Source organism: Scomber scombrus, chromosome 5 (genome assembly GCF_963691925.1).
Source record: "Scomber scombrus chromosome 5, fScoSco1.1, whole genome shotgun sequence".
NCBI lineage: Eukaryota > Metazoa > Chordata > Actinopteri > Scombriformes > Scombridae > Scomber > Scomber scombrus.
This window is the reverse complement of record NC_084974.1, coordinates 18,333,448-18,356,729: the sequence shown is the minus strand read 5'-3', so window position 1 is coordinate 18,356,729 and position 23,282 is coordinate 18,333,448. Positions and strand designations below refer to the sequence as shown.

Below are 23,282 nucleotides of genomic sequence, written 5' to 3'. Positions count from 1 at the left end.
TAAATGTCTCTTTTTCATTTCTACCCGAATCCTTTTGTAGAGGAAATGTAAAGCCCATGTGCTGCTGCTTGTGGTGCACGGGGGAAACATCTTGGACACAGCAGGTGGAGACCCCAGCACAAAGGCTGGCGATGTGGCCACCCTGGCGTCAGTGCTGGAGAAGGTGACACGGGCACATTTCCAGACTGCCGCTGAACACGTGATGATCAAGCTGGTGCCATGTCCAGCAGTTTGTGCTGAAGCCTTCTCTCTGGTGTCCAAGTGAGTGACTTTGCCAGGACAGAGTGTCTCATTAGCCTCATTTACACTTGTCATTTCAAGTGTGTCATATTTGGATTAAATCCAGTTGTGACGTAATACAGTTTTGTTTATATTTAGCCACATACAGAAAGGTGATGAATTAATGAAAACAACTAAATGAGTGGAGAACTATTATAATTGCAGATGCAGATTGCAGCTTTTATTTAAGGCTAATGTCCTTTGATTAAAACAAAAACATAAAAATGCATAAAGGGACTATGAGTGAGACATCATGGCACTCACGATGCAGTACATCCTCAACACGACAAATGTTGAAGTTGCTGTCCTGACATTCTGTGTCTTGCTCTTATGAGACAGAAAGGCGGCTAATGTCAGTTCAATTTCAGTGTCACTTCAACTGCCATTGTCAGCTCTAAGACCTGGTAACTGGCTGTTTCTACATACTGATGTACTTACACTTGGGAGGAGTACAGATTTTATAAGTAGCTTGAGGGGATGTATGCATTTATACATTTATGGCAGGTTTGGTAGAAAAAGCCTCTGCTTCTGTGAGGGAGCTTTCAAAGAATCTGAGCATTTTGTTGGAGATTTAGTCCTACATAATTACACATGAACATTAAAAAATGTAATACATAAGGAAGAGGTCGGCACAGCGGAGGAAGCTCTGGCATTAGCAGGAGTGAATCAGAAGAATAATAGTGAAAGTTGTTAGATTATAATGTATATTTATATGATTGGATTTTGACAGTCAGCCGAAGAATGGGCCAGTGACTGTGAACTGTGAATGCAACAGCTGATACCACTTACCTAGTTTGAGGCGAACAGTGTTGCCAACTTCATGACTTTCTCACTAGATTTGGAGACTTTTAAGACCCCCTCAGTGACCTTTTTCCAAAAAAGGCACGTAGCAACACATTTTTGGCAGACCTTAACTTTTCTCCTTGAAAGGAGTCACCAATACTTGTCAGTGAAAGGCTGCTATTGTTGCTGTTCTCTGGACTGACTGTGTTCAGTGGAACAGAGTAGCAGCAACTTCCTTCGACTTGCGTGAATGTGGAACGCCTTCTCCTTTGTTCTTATTCTGAATAATTTAGCTTGTCTTGACTATTTATGTTATTTTTAACGCAGGGTTTATACCAGTGTGTTTTGTCCAGTTTGACATCATTTTCTTTACTTTCAGTGCTAAAGCTGGGTTGCGGGACTTATTTCTCCTCCTGCTTGCAGTGAGAGTTATTACGAAAACATTGTCCACATATTGTTATGTCATAGACTCTGATTAAATACTCACTAAACCATTAGACTTAGATTGAGCAGCATGAATAAATTATAGAATCCCCCTTAAAGTTAGCAGAGAGCCAACTGGAAGTTAACCGGCTTGGCCAGTGGAAGTCTGCATTCTTGCATTCATCTGGCCAGCACACGAATGTCAAACCTGAACTGAACAGATTAAATACACCAGTAAACTGTGGAATACAGAAATGACCTGGTGGTTCTGCACTGCAGGTTTAAAATCTTGTAGATATGCGATTATATCATGATGTTATGACATGTTATTTTGACATGTCACAATAGGAGAAGCAGGCAAGGAGAAGTGGTGTTGAAAATAGTAAAAGCGACACTAATAATGACTCTATTTAGTTGCTCTGTTTCAGGGTCCTGGTATTGTACATGCTGGGTCATGATGTACTGTGACACTTGAATACAAGTAAGACAATGTTAATGTGATTAGTAACACCTTTTCTTTTCTTACTATGACAAGTGACAATCTGCTGTGAAAAAGGCCTGTTTCGAGTGATCAGATTGGAACCACTTGACAATGGTTTTTGGTTGCATTTAAATTTTGCTTTTTTAAAATTTCAAATAACTATTTGATCAAATCAAGATGCATAGTTGGATGTTTGTAAATTAGGGGATTGATTACAGTTTCACTGAACCTGCTATTCAGGTGCCATCATGCGTCTATAAAACCATTTTTAGGATATTATTTTTCACATTGTAACTAATATCGATATCCTGCTTCCCTTTTCTATTTTTTATTCAACTGGCATTCTCACTAGTTTGACAGACAGCCATAATTACTATAACGCAGCAATGAATGGGCTGTTGAAGGAGACATTTGAAGAATGTAACCAGTTTGAAGTAATGTCTGCAGGAATTAGCATTGAGGCAAAAATGCCCGGTGGTGAAGGTTAATTGAGAAAATATATTGACCAAAGACCCCTGAACAGGCAATGCAATGTTAATGAGTATGCTGATGACATTTCTCAGCCTTTGCAAGCATGTGGCCGTGTGGAATATTTAACTGCTAACCTTTCTAAGTGCTGTTGTTTTTAAATTGTTAATCCCAACGTTAAGTCCTGCAGGCAGCTCCTTAGTAGACAAAGGATTAAAATGAACATCTAAATCGTATTAAACAGTTTCCACTGATCTGGGGGTCTCTGTAAAGAATGAGTGCAATCATGTGTTTATTAGTCACCGTGTCAACCCTCTCCGGTCAAACTGCAGGAGCCAGAAGGGCGGAGTTGGGTCATCAGGGAGATTAGGTCACGTGGACAATCACTTGCCCTCTGTTCTCTGGCTTCCCCCCTGTTTCGGTTTGGTTGTTGTTAATTTTATTTATCTTTGAGTTAAATACAAGAAATATATGCTTTAGTTACATCTCATGTATTATCTGTCCTGCCTTGTCCAGCCTTGAGCTGGGTTTTGTTGTCAGGTTTCATTGATCAGTTTCTGAGCAGAAGTTAAAAGTGGATGTCATAGTTGCACCTCAGTGATGAGCAGCAGTCAGTGGATGAGTCTTTTATGATAAATTATACATTATTAGCTCCATTAAAACTCACATGTCTTATTCCTTCCTCCAATCATGTCTCTAAAGTAGTGGTGTCTTTGGCTGGAAGATTTTTCTGAGATAGAGGAGGTAAAAACTTTAGTCTCGTCTGCTGCCTGCACAGGCAGCTGCTTAAGCACAATTAATGGTTTCATTTCATATTTAATGTCACATATCTCAGTGGTCACCAGTTACATCTGACAGCGTCGCTTAGTTTTCGCTGCCTTCCAATTACATACTGAGGATGTTTTTGTCGGAATTGTCACTAATCAGTGTGGCTGATAGATGGGTTACGCAATCAAGTCATGGCTTGATTTTAGTTCTGCTGCTGCTCAGCAGCTTGACATCCGCTTGGCTTTTACACATCCAGAGATAAAATATTAAAGACAACAACTTCCAATGGGGATTTAAAACATTGCTTGTTTGAACAGGAAATTGCATACATTTCCTGTTCTTGTATGCATGTAGGCACATGAGCCCACACATGAATACCCAAGTATACACAATGCTACACATACCATTTACATTTAAACTTGCATGAATATGTTTTATTTAAAAAGAGAACACAGAAATTCAGAAATGCAAGAGAATAATAAATGGTTTCCACTTTCTACATTTCCACATTTGGTCTTAAACTGTGATGTCAGGATTTATTTCCCTACAGGAGGCTGTATGTTTCCATTAGCACACTTTATTTTTCTTTAGCAGGATTACATTTTGTCAGCAGGATTTTCATTGTGTATCCTATAACCTCAGACCTCAATTTGTGATGCGTTTTTAAAATGATTTTTTCTGCTTTCATTTATACGTTTGTATCAATTGTACAGTCAAGGTACTTTACTGATATTTTGGACCGTGATCCAACCCACTGATAATTTTGGTGTAGAAAAAAAGAAGACAAATAGTATTGAACATTTCTTTTGACAGAAAACAAATTATGCAAAAAAGTGGCATCCTGAGTTAGAAGTGGAAAATGAAAAAGATTTGTGCAATTTAGTACATGTTCAAAGATTTGTTTTGCTTTTTGGTTCATTCTGTTATCTTTCAGTTTATGCATTAATTATTTTATAAATCCTTTTTAAAAATGGAAGTGTCAGTTTGTTGGTCCACCACTTTGGTTAAGAGTCAAATATCTCTATTTCAAAGAGCACGACTTGCTGGTCAAATTTATATTGTAATTGTAAACTAATGCCATTCAATTATGGGATGTATTATTTTAGCAAATTTTAGCATGCTGCCATGCTAAATTAAGATGCTAAAAATAGTAAACACCTGCTAAACATTGTGAGCATATTATCATGCTTATGTTAGCATTTAGCTCTGTGCCTATGTCATAGACTGTATATAAAGATATAAATAGATAAAAAATATAAATAATAATTAATAAATATAAAATATAATTTTACACAATTCATGGAATCCTTTACAGAATGTCATTTGGCTCATTAACAACTTGCTGAAAATCTCCTGACAACAATGAGCAGTGCATATGTGTTTTAGCTGTCCAGTGAAATTAGACAAAGCTTTCTTATCCCCAGATGGCTCCAGGTCCTTAACATACTCTCACAGTCTTACAAACAAAGACAACACTTATTTAACTACACTTTTGTCAGTTAACAGTGTTTGCTCTAATGACAGTGTTGGACTTGTGGGTGTGTGGAGCCTCATTTATTTTTTCTGCCAACATAAACATCAGAGGAATAGGCAGCCACGCGGGAAGGAATTGCTGCTGGGTGGGTGATTTACTCTCATTCTGGGTAACAGCTTAGCTGAAAATAACACCACGGAATGAAGGTGTCAAAACCTCTTAGTGCCTCAAAGAAAAAGTTTCACACAAACAAATCACTTTGGACTTTGTGCTTGACAATTCCTTATATATTTTAGGATGTCCTCATGGAGAATGAACATGTTGTGTCATCCTTGTTGGCTTGTGCGTGGACAGCCTGCTGTGCTCTGAGAGACTCTGAGAGCTCATTATTAGCTCTGGCTGCTAATGAAGGTACCTTACAGTGCTGGCTAGGAGTTTGGTGTCAAGACAACACACATATGCAATCCATAAACACACTTGCACCAGTACATCCCACACATAAATGGTGGGAAAACTGACGTGCACTATAGCCCGTCCAATTAACAGCAACAGTGAAAAGGCTACCAAATTGATTTCCTCTCACAACCAACACACCGTCTTTGTCACAGTTTGAAGAAAAAGAAACATTTCAACTATTAAAAACCACATCTGAACCGTGTGAGAGAAAAATAAAATTGATTCCTATCTCATAGATTCAGTGTCATTGTGCAGAATCAGTATTCTATCAGGGAGAACAGAGGAGGAAGTCCACTGTCAGTGTGCACAGCAAGTGACCTCCGTTCAGAGATAGGCGAAACGCTATCTCTGAATAGGAGATAGAGAGATAGAGACTCATTATTCTGGCCATCGACGGCTGGGGACGTGCCACTACTATTTCTGGGTCCCCTCTCTAATTAAGAGGACTCTGTGGAGGGCGATTGCTGTTCATGTTAATTGTGCAAGCATGCAGTGCTCAGCCAACCGTTAAGAATTGGGGAGAGTAATTAAGCAGGAATCTGACAGACTTCTGAGTTTTCTGTTTGACATTATATGGCAAGAGGCTTTTTTTAAGAGTTTATCTTAAGGTCATGCTGCATGAGATGAGGCTGATTTCAGTTTTATTTTCCTTTATATGCTTCTGTGCTGGCGACAGCATTTTCGGGTAGTTTGTCCGTCTGTCCCATTCTTGTGAACGCGATATCTCAGGAATGCCTTTAGGGAATTTCCTCAAATTTGGCACAAACATCCGCTTGATCTCAAGGATGAACTGATTAGAATTTGTATTTCTATTCTTTTTTCTATTTTCTAGTTGTTGTTGTTTTTTTTTTTAACCAATTGGCTAACCAAGCCTTGTTTTCTCCCTGCCATTATTAATGGATCTCTTCATCACCACATTACGACGACACCCTGAGGAAGACTTCTATACATCCTTCTGTATAGTGTAGTGTAGTAAGAGCCCTGCATGTGGGTGTCATTGAATGAGTCTTTGTTTGTGTTTCTAGTATAATTAACATGTCGTAATGGGCAAAGTGGTAAAACTGGAAAGCTTGCTTGGTTCAAAGATGGAGGACAACCTAATCTGACGCAAACTGCACCGTGTAACAATGAAGAGAATAAAGCTTCTTTTGTTATGGGAGCCTTCAAAGACTTGCACTTTAGTGACACCCCAGTGTGACCTCAGCATATTTTCAGTTAGTATTGCTTGCATTTTACTAATTAGAGTAGAGAGATGTGAATGGGGTAAATGGCGCCACTTGTTAATGACTCATATCTTGAAATAACAGGGGCAGACTCGTCATGATGACGTGAAGCACACTCCTCTGCCATTCAGGGCTCTGTTGATGTACCTCTTTTGAAGAGCAAAAGCATCAGCCTCCCAAGCAGTATATATGAATTATCTGCTGCCTCTGTGCTGATGTATTTATGTAACCATGTCAAGTAATTTATTATCCGTGTAGCCCGTTAAACTTGTACTCTTATTTGAAGATTTACATCTGCAGCCATGTATTATCAAATCCAGACTATAGAGCACCATCTGTTTCTGTTTCTGAAAGTAAATACATCACTTAATAGTTTTTCTCTGTCAGATCTATATGCCTGATATCACAGCCAGTACCTTATTGATCACTCACATTTTAGAGGAAATTACAGTTAGTATTATTAAGATTAATTATAGCCATTAAATTCAAATAGGCTTTGAGTTGCTTGGCGGAGCATCTTTTTACAGTGCACATGTATGTTTAGATAAATATATTAATGATCGCCCTTAAATTGCACCAGACAAAAGACTTCTGTCTGCACTTGTCTTATTAAATCCTTGTGCTGCATTTGACACCACTGACCATCACATCCTAATACAATAACTGGAAACTGCATTAAGTTGATTTAAGTCCTTTTTGTCAGATTGATTCCCATTTGTATATTAATGATGAATCCTCCATGCATACAAATTTATATAAGTATAGAAATCTGAGGAATGGCCCTACTTCTCACCTGATTTAGTACCTCAGTAAACATTCTTTTCCGAATGAGTTTATGGTCTCAATTACTAGTTTCAGGCTGCCCCAACAAGTCTCTGAAGACAGTTGGTCCAAATGCAGCTGCACGTGTACTGACAACAACTAGACAGAGAGATAATATTTCTCCCATTTTAGCTTCTCTCCACAGTCTCCCAGTAAAATACAGAATAGTATGTTTTTATCCTTACCTACAAAGCCCTTGATGTTTAGGCACCAACATAAAAATCTCATAGTTTCTTATTACCTTACTAGAACACTGCATCCTCAGTATGTAGGCTTACTAGATTCTTCAAAAGTAAAATGGGAGTCAAAGTTTTCATCTATCAGACTCCTCTCATGTGGGACTATCTTCCAGTTTTTTTCCAGGATGCAGACACTCGCTGCATTTAAAAATAGTTTATAGTTAGGGCTGGCCCAGGCCTTGGACCAGCCCCTAGTTATACTGCTGTAGGCCTAGACTGCCAGAGGACTTCCCGTGATGCTCCTCACTCCTTCACTCCCTCTCCATCTGTACAAATGCATGTCCCATTAATGCACGTTACTAACTTGGCATCTTCCCTGGAGTTTTGTGGTCTCTCGTCTCGCAGGTGACCTTCAGTTTGCGGACAATCTGCTGTTCCCTTGGTCTAGCTTGATGCCTACAGTTACTACTATTAGTCATATTTGCCTATTGCTACCACTATTATTATTATTAGTCATATTTCCCTTATTATTGTTGTTATTGTTAATATCGTTGTTACTGTGCTTCACTATATCTCTCTGTCCCCTCTCCCTCTCCCTCTTTCTCTCTCAACCCAAAGATTAAGGCAGATGGCTGCCCACCTAGAGCCCGGTTCTGCTTGAGATTTCTTCCCATTAAAAGGCAGTTTTTCCTTGCCATTATTGCCAAATGTAGTTTTGCTCATGGGGGAATGCTGGATCTCTGTAAAGAGTCTAGCTAAGACCTGCTATATGTGGTATATAAGTGCCTGGAGCTAACTTCTGTGGTGATTTGCTGCCTTATAAATAAAATGAACTTGACTTGACTTGAAATTAATAAGGAAAATTGATTTTGGACAGAGAATAGCAGCAGTCCTTTAGGATGTTACATCTCTAGAGTGCCTCCGCAAATTAACCGGAGAACAGTTTGGCTCATGTCTACGCACATACACACACAAACAAACAAATCATTTGAATGTAAAACAGTGGCTCCTCTGTCATAATAATGCAAACAAGCACTTGCGTAATCAAGTAATTATGCAACACAAGTAATGAGAGTCTCACCTGACATTTGTTGAACAGTGCAGCAGGTGTTGAACCTCTGTTCCCGTCCTATGACTTGTGAACCCTGTTCAGCGGTAGAGCTGTTTGGAATATTAATTGGAGCTTTTTTTGCATTCTCAGTGAGAGAGTGTGTTTGCAGCAGCTGTTAACAAGACTCTAATAAGATCAAGGTGAGGCAGTTGCGAAGCTTGGACCAAACCCCCACTGGCACTAAGCTGGGATGATGGGATTTCTTGTGCTGAATATTTCACACAGTAGCATCTTTAGAAGGAATGAAACTGTTGTTATGCAAATAACTTTGCCACATCATTCTAGTGGCACAGAATATATTACAAAGGTTTCCCTTTCTACCTGTTTTCTCACAAATCTGCTTGGAAGCTGTTTGAAGTGTAGAATCTGTCTCAAAATGCTGCCCTCAAGAGAAAGACTCACACATCACAGTGTTGATACTGCAGAGGCAAACAACTTCTCAAGAGGCTTCAGATGCTCTCCTCAAACTGTTCTTCTGACAAGCTACATATCAGATCCACATCTTGGAGTGTGACTCCTGACATGGCTGCTTGTCATTAGCTACTAGCCCACAGGGAGTTAGTCCTGTGAGTGAAGCTGCTACAGATGAAACTATAAAATATGTTCTGTATAAAGAACATACTTATAGAGATTATCCAGCAGGTAAAACACACTGTTATAATGCAAATGTTCACAGAGTGTTACATTAGAAACATCAGCAACATAATAAATCCGTATGCCTCTACCAAGCATGTTAGGCGCCAGTACAGTTTGAACTAGAGAAGACTAAATGAATCAACTCCGCTGTTGCAGGCACAGTCTTTATTAGTGATAATCCAATTAATTTCTGCCTCCATTTAGTAATTTTGTGACTCACCATGAAATTAGCAAAGGCACTGTGCCTATGCGCATGTCCCTAAAATCATGAACCCCTTTGCTCTTAGTTATGTTTGCTTATTTTCCTCTCACATTTACATGTTCATCAAATTACAATAGCTATAATTTGATTAAGCCACAATACCCAATACCCATGCAATATTATCTTACTGCTTTGTATTCCTGTCTTTGGAGTGAGTATGATCACAATACCACATGGAGTACTCTGATTACAACTGATGCTTGTTCACCTTGATTGCATTTTTTTTTTTTAAACCGTAGTGAAGTTACACAGTTGATATCCATCATATAGTGTTATATACAAATAGAGGTGAAATGTAGTATGGGATATTTTCTACCTAGAGACAGATAAGCACATGGGTGTTCTCTTTTACTTCTCTATTTCTGTATTTGTAGCGGTGAATTGCTGGATGTTACAGAAGTTTCTCTCAAAGTTGGGGAATACAATGTTTATGGTATCATTTTGTGCTAATATATCAAGTTGTGCTTACTAAATGCTTTCTAATAAAAATACATAGTAACTTCTTCTTAAGGCTAACTTTCTTAAGGCTAATTGTAATGGTAAAAAATAACAACCTAAAAACATGAAAATTAGAACACATACATTAAATCTGCAGAGTTTAAGCAGGCATTGCCCAGATTTTGAGAGGCAGAGCTACTTGCTGCATATCGACATAAAAAAAAAGGAAAAAGGGATTTTCTGATTCAGTGCAAATATTTTTAGAAATAATAATTCTCCACTATCACTCTAAGGAATGATACTGCAGGCTTTTTTGCCACTTGATATTTTGGTGGCTTGCTGGGAACTCAATTGTGCACAACTGAGAGAATAGGCACAGTAATGGGTGTGTCAGTAGCTATCAAGGGCACAGTGTAACCTTAGTGTCAAGTGTTATTGGTATTTCTGCTTTCAGCACCCATCTCGTCAGAGCAGGTGAAAGGTGCAAATCACAGTTGTGTTATTTGCTTTTTATGCGTTTTCCAAGCAAAACACATATAAACAGAACCTGTTCAGAGGCTTACCAAGTGTTTTATGGATAATAAGTTTGCCAGTTTGAATTTCATATATGTCTCAGGTAGAAAAAAAACTGCCTGACAATAACTTTTTCAAATGATTGCCTCCAATACAGATATGTCAATGTGTGCCATAATGGGGACTGTGGAAGTGGTTTTATCCACAGTAGATGTCAGACACTGACTGGTGAATGTTGTGTTGCTGGGAGCATAACAATCACATCTATTTTCTTCTCTCTTTTCTTCCCAACAGGTTTCCAAAGCCTGTGGCATGGTATTTCAGAAACAGAAAACAGAAATTGCCCAGTGCTTCAATAAACATGAGTTTATAAAAAGTGCAAAGTTTCATCAATTTTCAAAGTATGTTTAAAAGTGCTTTAGTCATAAAAAACCCAGGAATATAATGAAGACTTTACTGGATCAAACAATCACATAAATCTGTCTGACAGTCAGTCTCTGGCCCCAATTGTTCCCACACAGGGGGTAATATTTTGTTGAATAGATGGTACACAGTCTTCATTTTTCCTTTTCTGGGATATTATAACCATGGCAACGTGCTGTTTGGCTCTAATTAAGCACATTCCATTAAGCCCCTGAGTTACCATAGGATTGCTTAATATAAGTGGACATTAAAAATACAAATAAAAACTCTAACCAATAAATCATGCTAGACCAATTAGCAGAACATCAAGAACAATTCCCACATTTTGGAAATACAGTTAAGTGGTCCAGGTTGTCTAAGCACTAAGCTGGTAGCGCTAGAAAAAAAAAAGTAGTCTCTGTGAAAATACAAAAAACACACCTAACAAATCCAAAACAAATTTTTTTTTTTTAAAGATTTTCTCTGGCATAGACACCTTTATTTGAAAGTAAAGAGACAGGAAATTATGGGAGAGAGAGGGGGGTGTGACATGCAGAAAGGTCCACCGGCCGGGGTTGGCTGCGTACATGGTATGCACTCTTAAACACTCGACCACCTGTGCGCCATCCAAAACAATTTTATTTCCATTTTGTATCTTGTTAGTTATCATACATTTAATAATTACCTTGGGATTCTTTAGTGGAAAGTGTGTGAAAAGCCTGTACAGTAACTCAGCCCAGGTGTTGGTAATTAGTCAATTAGCTCCAATATGTAAGCTAACTGCTCATTTACTTGTCTTAACGAAAAAGCTGGTCCCCAAGAAAAGGCAAAATCCTATAAACGTTTGTCTGATATATCTTATTCCTCTGTGCTTCATTCTTTTCCAATAATTGTGTTACAGTGAATTTGGGAAGTTTATTTTAGGTCAGTCCCATATACACCAACCTACTGCCGGCAAAACTAATAAGCATGTATTGATCAGTAACTGAACATAGTCCCTAACAAATGTTTTATGTACTCATGTTTGAGGAATATTTTCCAAAAACGACAATGACCAGCAGATTTGTAATGAAAGTTTTTTTTAAACGATTACAACAATTTTGGGGTCCTCATAGTATGTATAGTTTTGACCTGTCTTAAAGATTCACATCTCTATTGTTTTCTATTGCTCTCCTTTCCTTATCCAAGTTTGAGTATCTATAGAGGGTGTTGTATATTGTACACAAACCCTCTGTAGCAAATTTGTGAGTTTAGTTTTCATAAATAATACTTTACTTGACTGTAAGAGTGAATGGGTTTGGGGATGTATGATACTGACAGGGAGTATTAAATTAAATAAATAGTTGTTTTTGGTCTTTTCATGGGATTTGTTGACTATAAGAACAAAATGGAATAACACAATATTTAACGGTTTTGAAGTTGTTGGAAGGCTGGCTGGCCCTTTCCACTCTTTGCTGCCAGTTTTTGTGTTAAGCCAAACTAAACATGTCACAAAGCTATCTCTGTATTGATTAGATTGAACAGAGGTGGAATTAATATTGATCTAGTGGCATCAAGATCACAAAAATGTGCACTACCCATGTTTGAGTACGTATTTTTCTGTATCAGTGCCACATGAAAACATCTTTTCACACTTCAGAGGTTGTAACCCTCAGTGTAGTGTCATGTGCGTGGTGTCATATATTTCAGCCTTGGTGTGGCGTTGCTGCTTCCTCCTGTAATCAGAGCAGCTGATGGATGGTGACAAGGTTGGCACCGCCGCTCAAAGAGAGAGTGCAGGGCAACGCCATCTTTTACTGTCCCCACACTGTCACACAAAGTGTCTTGCTTTGATCTGCCTGTGTACTGTCACTGTTACACACACACACACACACACACACACACACACACACACACACACACACACACACACACACACACACACACAACCATTACAGACTACACAGCGATCAAGAAACAATTTAAACAAACACTCTGGTTTCATTGCTGGTATCTGCGCAGGTTTGCTTCTGTTTTATTCCTTGAGATAACATCATTCTCCTTATCTCACTTGTGTAAACACACACTCCAGCACACACCATACTCTTGTGGAAAAACATTGCTTCAAATTAGATAGATTGCATCATGAACAGATTGGATGATACATTAGTAAATGTAGGATAGTTAAGGGGAAGTGTGTCACAAAAGAAACTTAGATTTTAGATAACCTGAACTTTCTGTCTGAGAAAAAACCACCACAGCACCTTCGTAAGACATAAAGTGATTGTATAATCTGTTGTATTTCCCTCTTTCATCCACTCATCCCTTCTTCCTTGCTTTCCTCCTTCCAACCCATTGTCTTCCTGCTCCAGCTTGAACCCCTACAGCTATGACGAGAGCTGTGTGTCCAGCAGCGTTGACCATCTACCCCTAGCTGCCCTCCCACTCCTCGCTATTGTCTCACCACGCTACCAGGATGCCGTGGCCACCGTCATCGCCCGGGCCAACCAGGTCTACCACAGCTTCCTGCAGTCGGAAGATGGCCAGGGATTCACGGGTCAGGTCTGTCTTGCCTTCTTCTGTTTGGAGAGGAGATGAGAGCTTCTAGACTCTACTTTCTCATCACTGAGTAATGAGTTGTAACCACTTTAATTGAAGTCAATGGTCGTCAAAGAAAGTAAAGATTGCCTTTGAGTGGGTTGTGTAATCTGTGAAAACTGTGGGCACTCAGACCCTCAGAGGGCTCCAGATCTCTATAGTTTAAGCAGGATGTTTTCACTCTCTTGTACATAACAACTACGAGGCTCTCAACACTGTAATAACCTATGTTTTCTAACTAGGTAATAGTGTGTGAAACAGTTAAGTTGATTTTAACAGCATTATGGCAGGGCTCTGAAATGCAAATCCTCTTTGCTTAGATTAAATCATACTAAATATTACAAATGTAATTAAAAAGTCAGGTCAATGACTGTGTAGCATGAAGGACTGATATAGCTACCTATAGTTCAAAATGTTGGGTGCCAAACAGGAGAATATTAAAAAAAACATTGTTACATCGTCGTTTTTTTAAAGAAAATAAAAATCTACACAACTAGTTTAGCAAGATTATCCCAGTTAGCCTATTACACTAGCTACAAAAGTACAAAACACACTCAATAAGGTTCTAAATCTAACTCAAAGTCTGTCTTTCACACTCTGGCTGTCCAAAGAGACAGGTGGCAGAGAAAGAGGCAGTTGAGTATGTTCAATTAGGTTGAGGGGGGAGAGGGTAAAAGGGGAGAGACTAGGAGAAGCCTTGAGAGTTACAGAGATGAAGACTTAACACTTAACTTCACTTTCTGGATCACATCCAACCCAAGCAGGGAGCAGCTTCTAAGATAAACTTTCCTCCCAAATACGTTCTGGGGATCAGAACACTTCCTCAGTCCAGGATTGTTATGGAACATCCAGGAAAATCCAGCCGGTTCCCTTTTACTGCAGCCCCTCTCTTTTACTGTTATGTAGTTCACTATTATTCTTTAAGAGGTGAGGTATGTTGTGTACAAACTGGATTAAGTTTAGTTATTTCCCTCATTTTCACTCTCACTCCTCTCTGCCCTCGTCTTTGCTGCTGTTGTTAGTTTTCTCTCCTCACAGGTGTGTCTCATTTATTTCCTCTCCTGTACCACTTACCTTCCCTTTCCTTGGATGTAAAGGACTATGCTGCTCTATTTTCCTCATCCCCTTTCAGCCACAAGTGTATTGGCAGGCTGTCTGACAACTAATTGAAAAAAAAGCAGGTTTTCTGCAGATTGTTTTGCTTAAAAAACATTCATTGCTGTAGTTTAGCAGCTTGTTAGACAAGAAAACACTCTGCCTTGATTGAAGGGTCAATACAATCTTGTTTCGCCAATCAGCAACAGCAATAGGCATACAATCTAGAGGTGCAAGTTAACAATGTGATGTGTGAAACAGTGATTACAATAAAGGTAATTACAACCAATATCCATTACTCTTGATTAGTCCTTGCAGTTGTGGATATTCTAGGTTGTTATAGGCTGACACTCTATAGTCTTACATGGGATTTAGGGACTAGTGTATAATGCTAATAACTGTGTTTCTGTCTCCCACTCCCACCTTATTTCTACAGCGTTGTTAAAAAGATCAATTTGCTCTGCAGTTTTTTTTCTAGTGTTTTTTCAATAGTTTATTGTCTGGTGATCATCATCTGGATGGAAACAGGAATCACCACTTAACTTAAAAACAAGAGCTGTGTCCCAATTCTATACTTCTGCATACTGATGCTAACCAACAGAAAACCCGCTGTGTGAAAACTGTCAAATTGGGCAAATTTTAATAAAAGATGTTTACTCCCACTGCTGGCCTTGTAGTCATGGCAGATGAATATACTAAATGAGCCGCTTTTGTTGTGTTACATATTTAACAAGTGAAACCAGACACAAACACTGCATTTTAAAGATCCCCTCCAGACTTATTTTAGCACATATCAAAATACTGTGTACAACGTTTGAATAATAATTAGTGTCTGATCTTCCAAATTAGCTAGTTAAAAAGTCTTTAAAAGAAATCTACACCTTCTCCCCCATTAAAAAAATACACAATCTATGAACATACAAATATTTTTCTAATTTCAACACTTAATGTTTAGCCTTCTCCACCTTCATTGTAAAGTCCATTTTCATTGTATGAGCGTGGGAAGCTTCAAGTTGCCACATCACACTCCAAACTAGTTGTGTCACAAATCATAATTGTACATACTGGCCTTCAACTCAGATTTTCAGACAGGACACAGTAACTTTCCCTCTTCAGAAGGTGATTGTGAAAACAGCCTTTTGGTGTCAAACTCTGCTGACTACTGATTGTGTGCACCATACGTGGAAGGAGTCTAAATTGTATATTTTCTGAGTAGGTATGCCTGATGGGCGACTGTGTGGGAGGTGTGCTATGCTTTGACGCGTTGTGCTTCAGCAACCACCAGAGGCCTGACAGCCCCGACAACAGCAGCAGGAACAACAGCACTGAGAGCCTGAAGGTAGGAGCTCAGTGTTACAGTGATGACATGGTGATGATATCATAGACTGTATGATACACAGGCCTGCCATTACTGGAGGAAAATTTTACAGGAGATACATGATTAAGAGATCCCTTCAAATTATCAAGATTACACGCCTGTGTTATACCTTATCTTCATTAGTGGAGTTAATTACTACAAGCGAGCCTCTTGTACACTAGTGGCAATGACCTTTTGGACAACTCCCTGTCCTCTCTAGTAAGCAGTCAATACAGCCCCTCTATCAAGAAATGGCCTCTACATGTCTTTTACCCTTCTGGGACAATGGCAATGTCCTCAGCAGCATGTCTTTCCAGAGGCCTTATAAAAGTAAATACTCTAAATAAAAGACGCACATGAGATTAATTTTTATATTCACATTTAATAGATTCACTCAACCCACACAACGTGTCCTCCCACATTTAACTGTTCACTTTACTGATTATGTGTACTTTCCTCTTGCAACATATTAAGTTTTTTTGTGTACACATGCTTCTCCTTCCACTCAGGACAACTCGGGCATGCTTGGGGAGTCCAGCCCAGGTTTGAGTTCTAGTAAAAGGCTGAGTAAGAGCAACATCGATATCTCCGCCCCTAACGAAGGGCACGGCCAGGGTGGGCCGCCACTCAGCAGGAAGCAGAGTGACTCGTATGATGGAGACACCTCATCCACAGGCCAGCACAGCTTTTTTCCCAGGTAGAGCAGCGCACATGAACACAAGGGTGGGCGAAATGACGATATAGATCAGGTTATTATTTTTTACACACACACAGTATATACAGATAACAATAGACAACTAAATAAATAAAGCATTACTAATAAATATACACAAACTGATAACAAAAAATACAATTGATTTCACAGATTTTAATATCACCATATGTAACAATATCATGACATAAAATTACATATTTGATCCATATCATCCACTCTTACCAACAAAAAAATACATGCTCTATATTTTGAACATGAGGCCTGCCTGTAATAATTATAACCTAAAACTGATCCAGATTCTGATCTTTATACCCAAACAAGCAACACCTAAACCTGAAATAACCTCTAATACTCCAAACTAGCAATTATTCCTCATCAGTCTATCCTTTTCATGATATGCTGTATACACATAGATGTTAATATGCATCCTTGATGTCACATTTTTTTTAAAGCGTAACTTATCTCTTTATAATCTTGGACTTGGATCAAATTACTTTGATTGCAAAGCAAAGAAAAATCGACCAAATTTCAAACGGCATTTGACTGCAAAAGTCATGAGTTGATTTTATTTATTCCCTTCAAAGAAAGTGACCTCATCTGGCTTCAGTGCAAAACCACAGCCATACATACACTCACACAAACACACTTTGACAAAGGAAGAAAGCATATAATCTTAATCAGACTGTTTCTACTTCACAACAGTTGTAGTTGTATAAAGCCACAAACCGCATATTTAGTTTTTTGTCTTCATGGTGTAATTATAGCAGGAATACTGATTAACCAATAACTGGACCTTCCAGACACAGGTGTTTTTATACTATAATCAGTTGAGACACAATCACTCAGGTGATCTCCATTTCACTATTTGTGAGAATACTAGTAATAATTGGCTGGACCTCTATTGAATTAGGTCAGTCATTTTAAAGGGGATGAATATTTATGCAGTCACCTATTTTACATTATATATTTTTAATTAATTGACATTACTTTGTAGAAATGTGTTTTCACTTTGACATTAAAGAGTTGTTTTTTGTTTAAAAACATTTTTTTAAAAGGGGGTGAATACTTTTTATAGACATTGTATATGTGTCCCTACATTTTCAGCTTTCATCAATGCACAAGGCATAGATGAACGTATGAATTCCCAGCAAATGCTAGTAATTTAGTAATAGTAATAATTTTAGTAATTGATACATTGTTATATACATCTGTAAATTTAAAAAGTAACACTTAAATAATTTTATGATGAATTGATTTCACACAAAAACACCTACAACTTTGAGAAAAAAGCAAATCACTATATTGAGGAATGTTGGAATTTCTGCCATCCATTTCTGACCGTACAGAATTTGTCAGTGCATTAGGGCTTCATATGATGACCCAGATGTTGCACGCTGGCTCTCATCCAGGTTTTCCTTGAATATGTCACCCTGTCACACCCCTGCTCTTTATCAATATTTGCAGCTTGACTGCCCTGCCTGCCTACCTGCCTCAGCTGGACTATAAATAGCCTGTTTGTGTCTGTGCCAGCCAGTTTGTGTGGGAGACCAAACGCTGCGGGTGAATTTAGCTGGGTCGGCTTGACTGGAGGGGGTACAAATGCCATGTTGACTCACTTCAAGCAACCATTGTACCCATTCAAAATCACACATTCTGTTAGGGCTACACCATAACGGCTACACACACCAGTAACACAGCCACTGAAGATAGGATCCCATCAATTCAGTGCTATGTCACTTTGTGTTCATGGCAGAGCACTTCTCACCTTGCACGTCTTGTTACACTCCTGATTAAGCCCAAGCTTGACTGTTTGGAGTGTAACCTCTGCTCCTGAATGTGCTCTTTTCCCCTGAACATCCCAGTGGACATTCCCAGTCACCAGGAGGGCTTATTAAATCTCATTTTCCCACCCATTATCCATCATATCAGAATGGCCTCTCAGACAGCTGTGTACCTCTGCTGCACTCCATTTCAGATGTCTCCACATGCTCCTTTCTCTGCTTTTGCCTTCTGACTGTGAATTGCCTGTGAGATCATGAGATCAGGAAATGGTCATACAGTAACACTGCTCTTATGAAAACCCAGTAGAAAGCACTAAGTGCATCAAGCGGTACAGCTACGATTTTTCACAATGCCTCAAAGTTAGGAATGTTTTTTCTGACTAATTTCACAGATGTTTGAATAGATAGTAATAAAAATAACAAAAACATCTCAATCACTTAAATAGACATAATCAACAGCATTTCAAAATCAATTTAGTCTTAAGTGCCCAGAAAAAAAAGATATGTGCAGTTAAAGGCTTGTTTTATGCTGGATGGCCATAAGGAAATCTATTCACAATACTTAAGCTTAATAGGGAGGCAACAGCGTCAGATCTATTTGTTGCGGCTGAAAGGCTGGGCATTTTGAGACACGTTGTATGCTCATTGCTCATTATTACTCATAAAAACATGTCAACCATTAACTCGATAACAGTTAGCTAATGCAATATTTGTGGTATTTATTTAGCATATTGGTAACTTTGTGCAGTTAAGTGACACGCGTTATAGCTTCAAATTGGAAGATATATTGAATTCCACAAAAGCCCATCCAGGCACAAAAAAAATCTAAAACACAGCATTTTTATGTGCCTGCAAATGAAATGGGCCACTTACTCAGCGCATAGATTTTTGTTGAAATACATTTAACATGTTGGTATGGGACATGAGTGTTTTGCAGAAGTAGCATGTAGTTGTTCAGTCATTTCTGAACTGCATGGTATGAAGAAGTGGACTCATTATGAGAAATAACACCAAAAACTAAAATCGAAGCAGAAGTAGATCAAAGCGCTATCTATTTGGCTTTTAAAGATGGCTGGAGACTGATGGCTAATCCTTTTTCCCCACGCAGGACTTAATGGGGAAATGTTGGCTCGCTAGAGAGCACAGCGATCTCGTCAAGCAACAGAGGGTCATGGCTGCTTTGAACAGCTCTGCTTACGGCTGCTCAAACAGCCGTAAGCATGAAGCAGCCTGTGAAGCTGAGTCATAAAAGGCCCAGTGCTGACAACGACCACAGAATGTTAAAACAAACCAGCCTACAATTGAAACAGGACAAAGCAAAAACATCACTGACTCATCTGTGTAAAGACCCATGTTTACCATCCCAGTTTCAGTATGCACAGTGCTGACAATTAAAATCTGATTACCCCCACATTTCCCTTGGAATAGAAACAAAGCCATTCAGTTTAATGGTGCACTAATCCTGTAGCCTATAGGTTCATCCATTTTCTTGTCAAGTGAAATATACTGCATACTGATGCTGAAACATGAACGTGGGCATAAGCGATTCTTTACCAAAATGTGCCTGTCAGAGCAAGCATCAAGAGTGTGCTCTTAACCCTTGCTCTAAGCTTATGGACACACTCAATCAGCACGAAGGAGAAAGTGTACATTGTCATATATATGCCGTTAAGATAACATTCCACATTTTATGTCCGTGTCTGTTCCCCAGTTTGATGAAAGAGAGTGTGGAGGTGCGCGGAGGCAGTAGCACCAGTCTGGTTTTGAACCCAGGTCGATTTGACTTTGAGGTGTCAGACTGCTTCCTGCTGGGTTGTCCGCTGGGCCTGGTGCTGGCCATGAGACGCACAGTGCTGCCTGCCGTCCAGGGTAAGACTCAAAAACACACGCAAAGTATATGAGAGAACACTATTCTTCATGTACTGTATGTGTACATGCACAAACAAAGTTCACAGCCACATTCTTCATGTGTTCATTAGTATGCGGTGATCAGTCACCTACAAAGAACTAACTGCACTGACATGTATGAAGTGTTCAACTGAGATTGAAATGTGAGTGAAATATGACATAGATGCATGGATCAGTTCTCTGATCTTCTTCTGAATCTTTTTACTGATTTTCTGTGAAATGGTTTTAAATGGATCATCTCAGTTTTACATTGATTTTAACCTCGATTAACCTCTCTACTCATCCCAAAGTTGTTTCCTGTTTCCTTCACATAAAATTTGCTTCCATTAACTGAAATGGGAAGAAAATGTAAATGCATAGTTATAACACAATACAATAACTGTTTGTGTTTGTGTTTCATTTGGATTTTTTATATACATACAAAAAATAATGAGCCTTAATTATTTTATTTCAAAATCTCAAACCAGTAAAAATTACTCATGTCATGTCTGTCCATTATGTTTTCTGACCCTCAGTGAGCCAGCTTCATCCAGCCTGCTCTCAGATTTTCAACCTGTTCTTCCCCTCGGACCCTTCAGCCTCCAGACTAGAGCCACTGCTGCAGCCTCTCTTCCACAAGTTGCCACCATTTGCTGTGCCACGCTACCAGCGCTACCCTCTAGGAGATGGACGCTCAATGCTCATAGGTAAGAAAGGAAATCAATCTGCCAGTGTGTGGAGATGCGAGAGCAGCTCCTGCTGAATATTTCATTGTTTAATCTCTTTTCTGGTATAATTGTATTGCCATATTAATAACCTTTTGGATTTTGCATTTCAAAGCTGGTGTGAAACCTTTGAGAATTTCTGTTGCTGAGACTAGATTATAGCAGTGGAGAGATTTTATGACTCAGTAATATGAATATTCTTGGGTGCACATGTACATACACAGAGCCTCGATACACAGAGGCTTGATCTCATCTGTTTGAGCTTGCCCTGCAGAGACAGAGTCAAATCCTGCCCCCAAAGCCTGAAGTTTCAAGTAATTATACTTCATCTTCTTGTGGTGCATTACCTTTAGCCTGGCACCACTCTCCAAGGATCGTGCACAGTATGTGAGATATTAGTCTGCTAGATGTGGCACAGTACTGTTATAATCCCCCTGGAGGGCTTGGTTGTAGAGACTAAGTCCTTAATGAGTCACTGATTTATTTGAAGCATGTTTTAGCCCACTTTTGGGACAGAGACTCACTCTAAACAGCCGTTATGACGCATCGCCTCGTTCCCCTGCCTCTCTATCCACCTACCTCACTGAGAGAAAGTAGGGCAGATCACTTGTGCTAACAGCCTGCAAGCATGAACTCAAATGAGAAGATAAGCCTTTGTGGTTTGGTGCAAGGCTTTAAATATGAAACCCTGTTACTCAACATGTAATCAGTAGGAATATGTATAACTCAAAGGAGCTTTGTCTGATGTGCCATCTCACTGATATAGAAAATGAGTTTGTAGTTAGTTTTCAATATATATATTGATCATTTTTTACAGACAATTTTACAGAGAACAGTGTGATAGATTGTTAGTTAATGTGACTTTTCACATATAGCATTTAGCACACTATTTATTTGAAGTTTGTACACGGACACCTGAAATTATTTAGATAATGATTATCCAGCTGGTGTCTATTAAACACTCATGGGCATCATGTTTTGAACTAACTAACTTGAACTCCTTGGACCTGGCCTTGTTGCCAAAAAGCTCCATTTTGGTCTCATCAGACCGAAGAACCTTCTTCCAGTTGACCTTGGAGTTTCCCACATGCCTTTGGGTGAACTTTAGTCAAGATTTAATATGAGTTTTCTTCAACAGTGGCTTTCTCTTTGCCACTCTACCATAAAGCAACAGTTGTTGTATGTAGAGTCTCTTTCACCTCAGTTGCTGAAGCTTTTAACTCTTTCAGAGTAGTCACAGGTGTCACTCACTCAGTTTGTGAGGACAGCCTGCTCTAGGGAGATTTACAGATGTGCCATACTCTTCTTAATGATGGCTTTAACTGAACTCCAGGGGAAGTTCAGTGACTTGGAATTATTTTTGTATCCATCCTCTGACTTATACTTTCCAATGACCTTTTCTTGGAGTTTCTTGGTGTTCTTTTGTCTTCATGGTGTAATTATAGCAGGAATACTGATTAACCAATAACTGGACCTTCCAGACACAGGTGTTTTTATACTATAATCAGTTGAGACACAATCACTCAGGTGATCTCCATTTCACTATTTGTGAGAATACTAGTAATAATTGGCTGGACCTCTATTGAATTAGGTCAGTCATTTTAAAGGGGATGAATATTTATGCAGTCACCTATTTTACATTATATATTTTTAATTAATTGACATTACTTTGTAGAAATGTGTTTTCACTTTGACATTAAAGAGTTGTTTTTTGTTTAAAAACATTTTTTTAAAAGGGGGTGAATACTTTTTATAGACACTGTATATGTGTCCCTACATTTTCAGCTTTCATCAATGCACAAGGCATAGATGAACGTATGAATTCCCAGCAAATGCTACAGTGTGAACAAGTCAGACTATGCATTTGGTCTTTGAGACTTCTCTATCTATTGAGAAAAATTCAGGATAAAAATGTATACACTGTGAAAAATGAGGGCAAGGGTTGTCACAAAGTCATCCAGAGTCTGTGACCAAAAAAAGGAAGGACATGAATACATTTTGTAAAGATTACTTTAGTCAACTTAAGCTAAAAAATATCATAATTATAATGTTACTCAGCTGGGTCAGTAATGAATGCAGTGTGTGGATGAGCGTGATGTATGATGCATGTAAATCCAAAACCTTAACCAAACTGTTGGAGGCTTAGGAGTAAGAGAAGAGAGAAAAGTGAGATATTAAGCCACTTAAATAGGCTGAGGCCCAATTATGCAGGTGTAGGCGGTTTCCTGATGTCCTCTCCAACTCTACCTGTTGGCTCCTGAGCCGAAGAGCCAAGCCAACCACACAAGCAGCAGGCAAAAAGAGAGAGAGCTGGGACGTCACAAGGCTTTAACAGCAAAATAAGTTTTACATACAACCTGTGCCATTTCTCACTCATGTGCACTAGTTACCAAATTTTGCATATGTTTTGTGGCTTTTCCTGTTAAT

At 38.9% G+C, this 23,282-nt stretch overlaps 1 protein-coding gene across 1 annotated transcript in view; it reads left to right on the top strand.

Annotated features, from left to right (window-relative positions):
- pitpnm3 (PITPNM family member 3) overlaps nucleotides 1–23,282 on the top strand; it is a 94,663-nt gene that overhangs the window by 56,471 nt on the left and 14,910 nt on the right. The window contains exons 8-13 of the mRNA XM_062419869.1: nucleotides 41–261; nucleotides 13,070–13,259; nucleotides 15,607–15,729; nucleotides 16,257–16,444; nucleotides 19,955–20,112; nucleotides 20,667–20,837. Of these exons, the coding sequence (XP_062275853.1) occupies nucleotides 41–261; nucleotides 13,070–13,259; nucleotides 15,607–15,729; nucleotides 16,257–16,444; nucleotides 19,955–20,112; nucleotides 20,667–20,837 (1,051 nt within the window). The remainder of the gene's footprint in view (nucleotides 1–40; nucleotides 262–13,069; nucleotides 13,260–15,606; nucleotides 15,730–16,256; nucleotides 16,445–19,954; nucleotides 20,113–20,666; nucleotides 20,838–23,282) is intronic.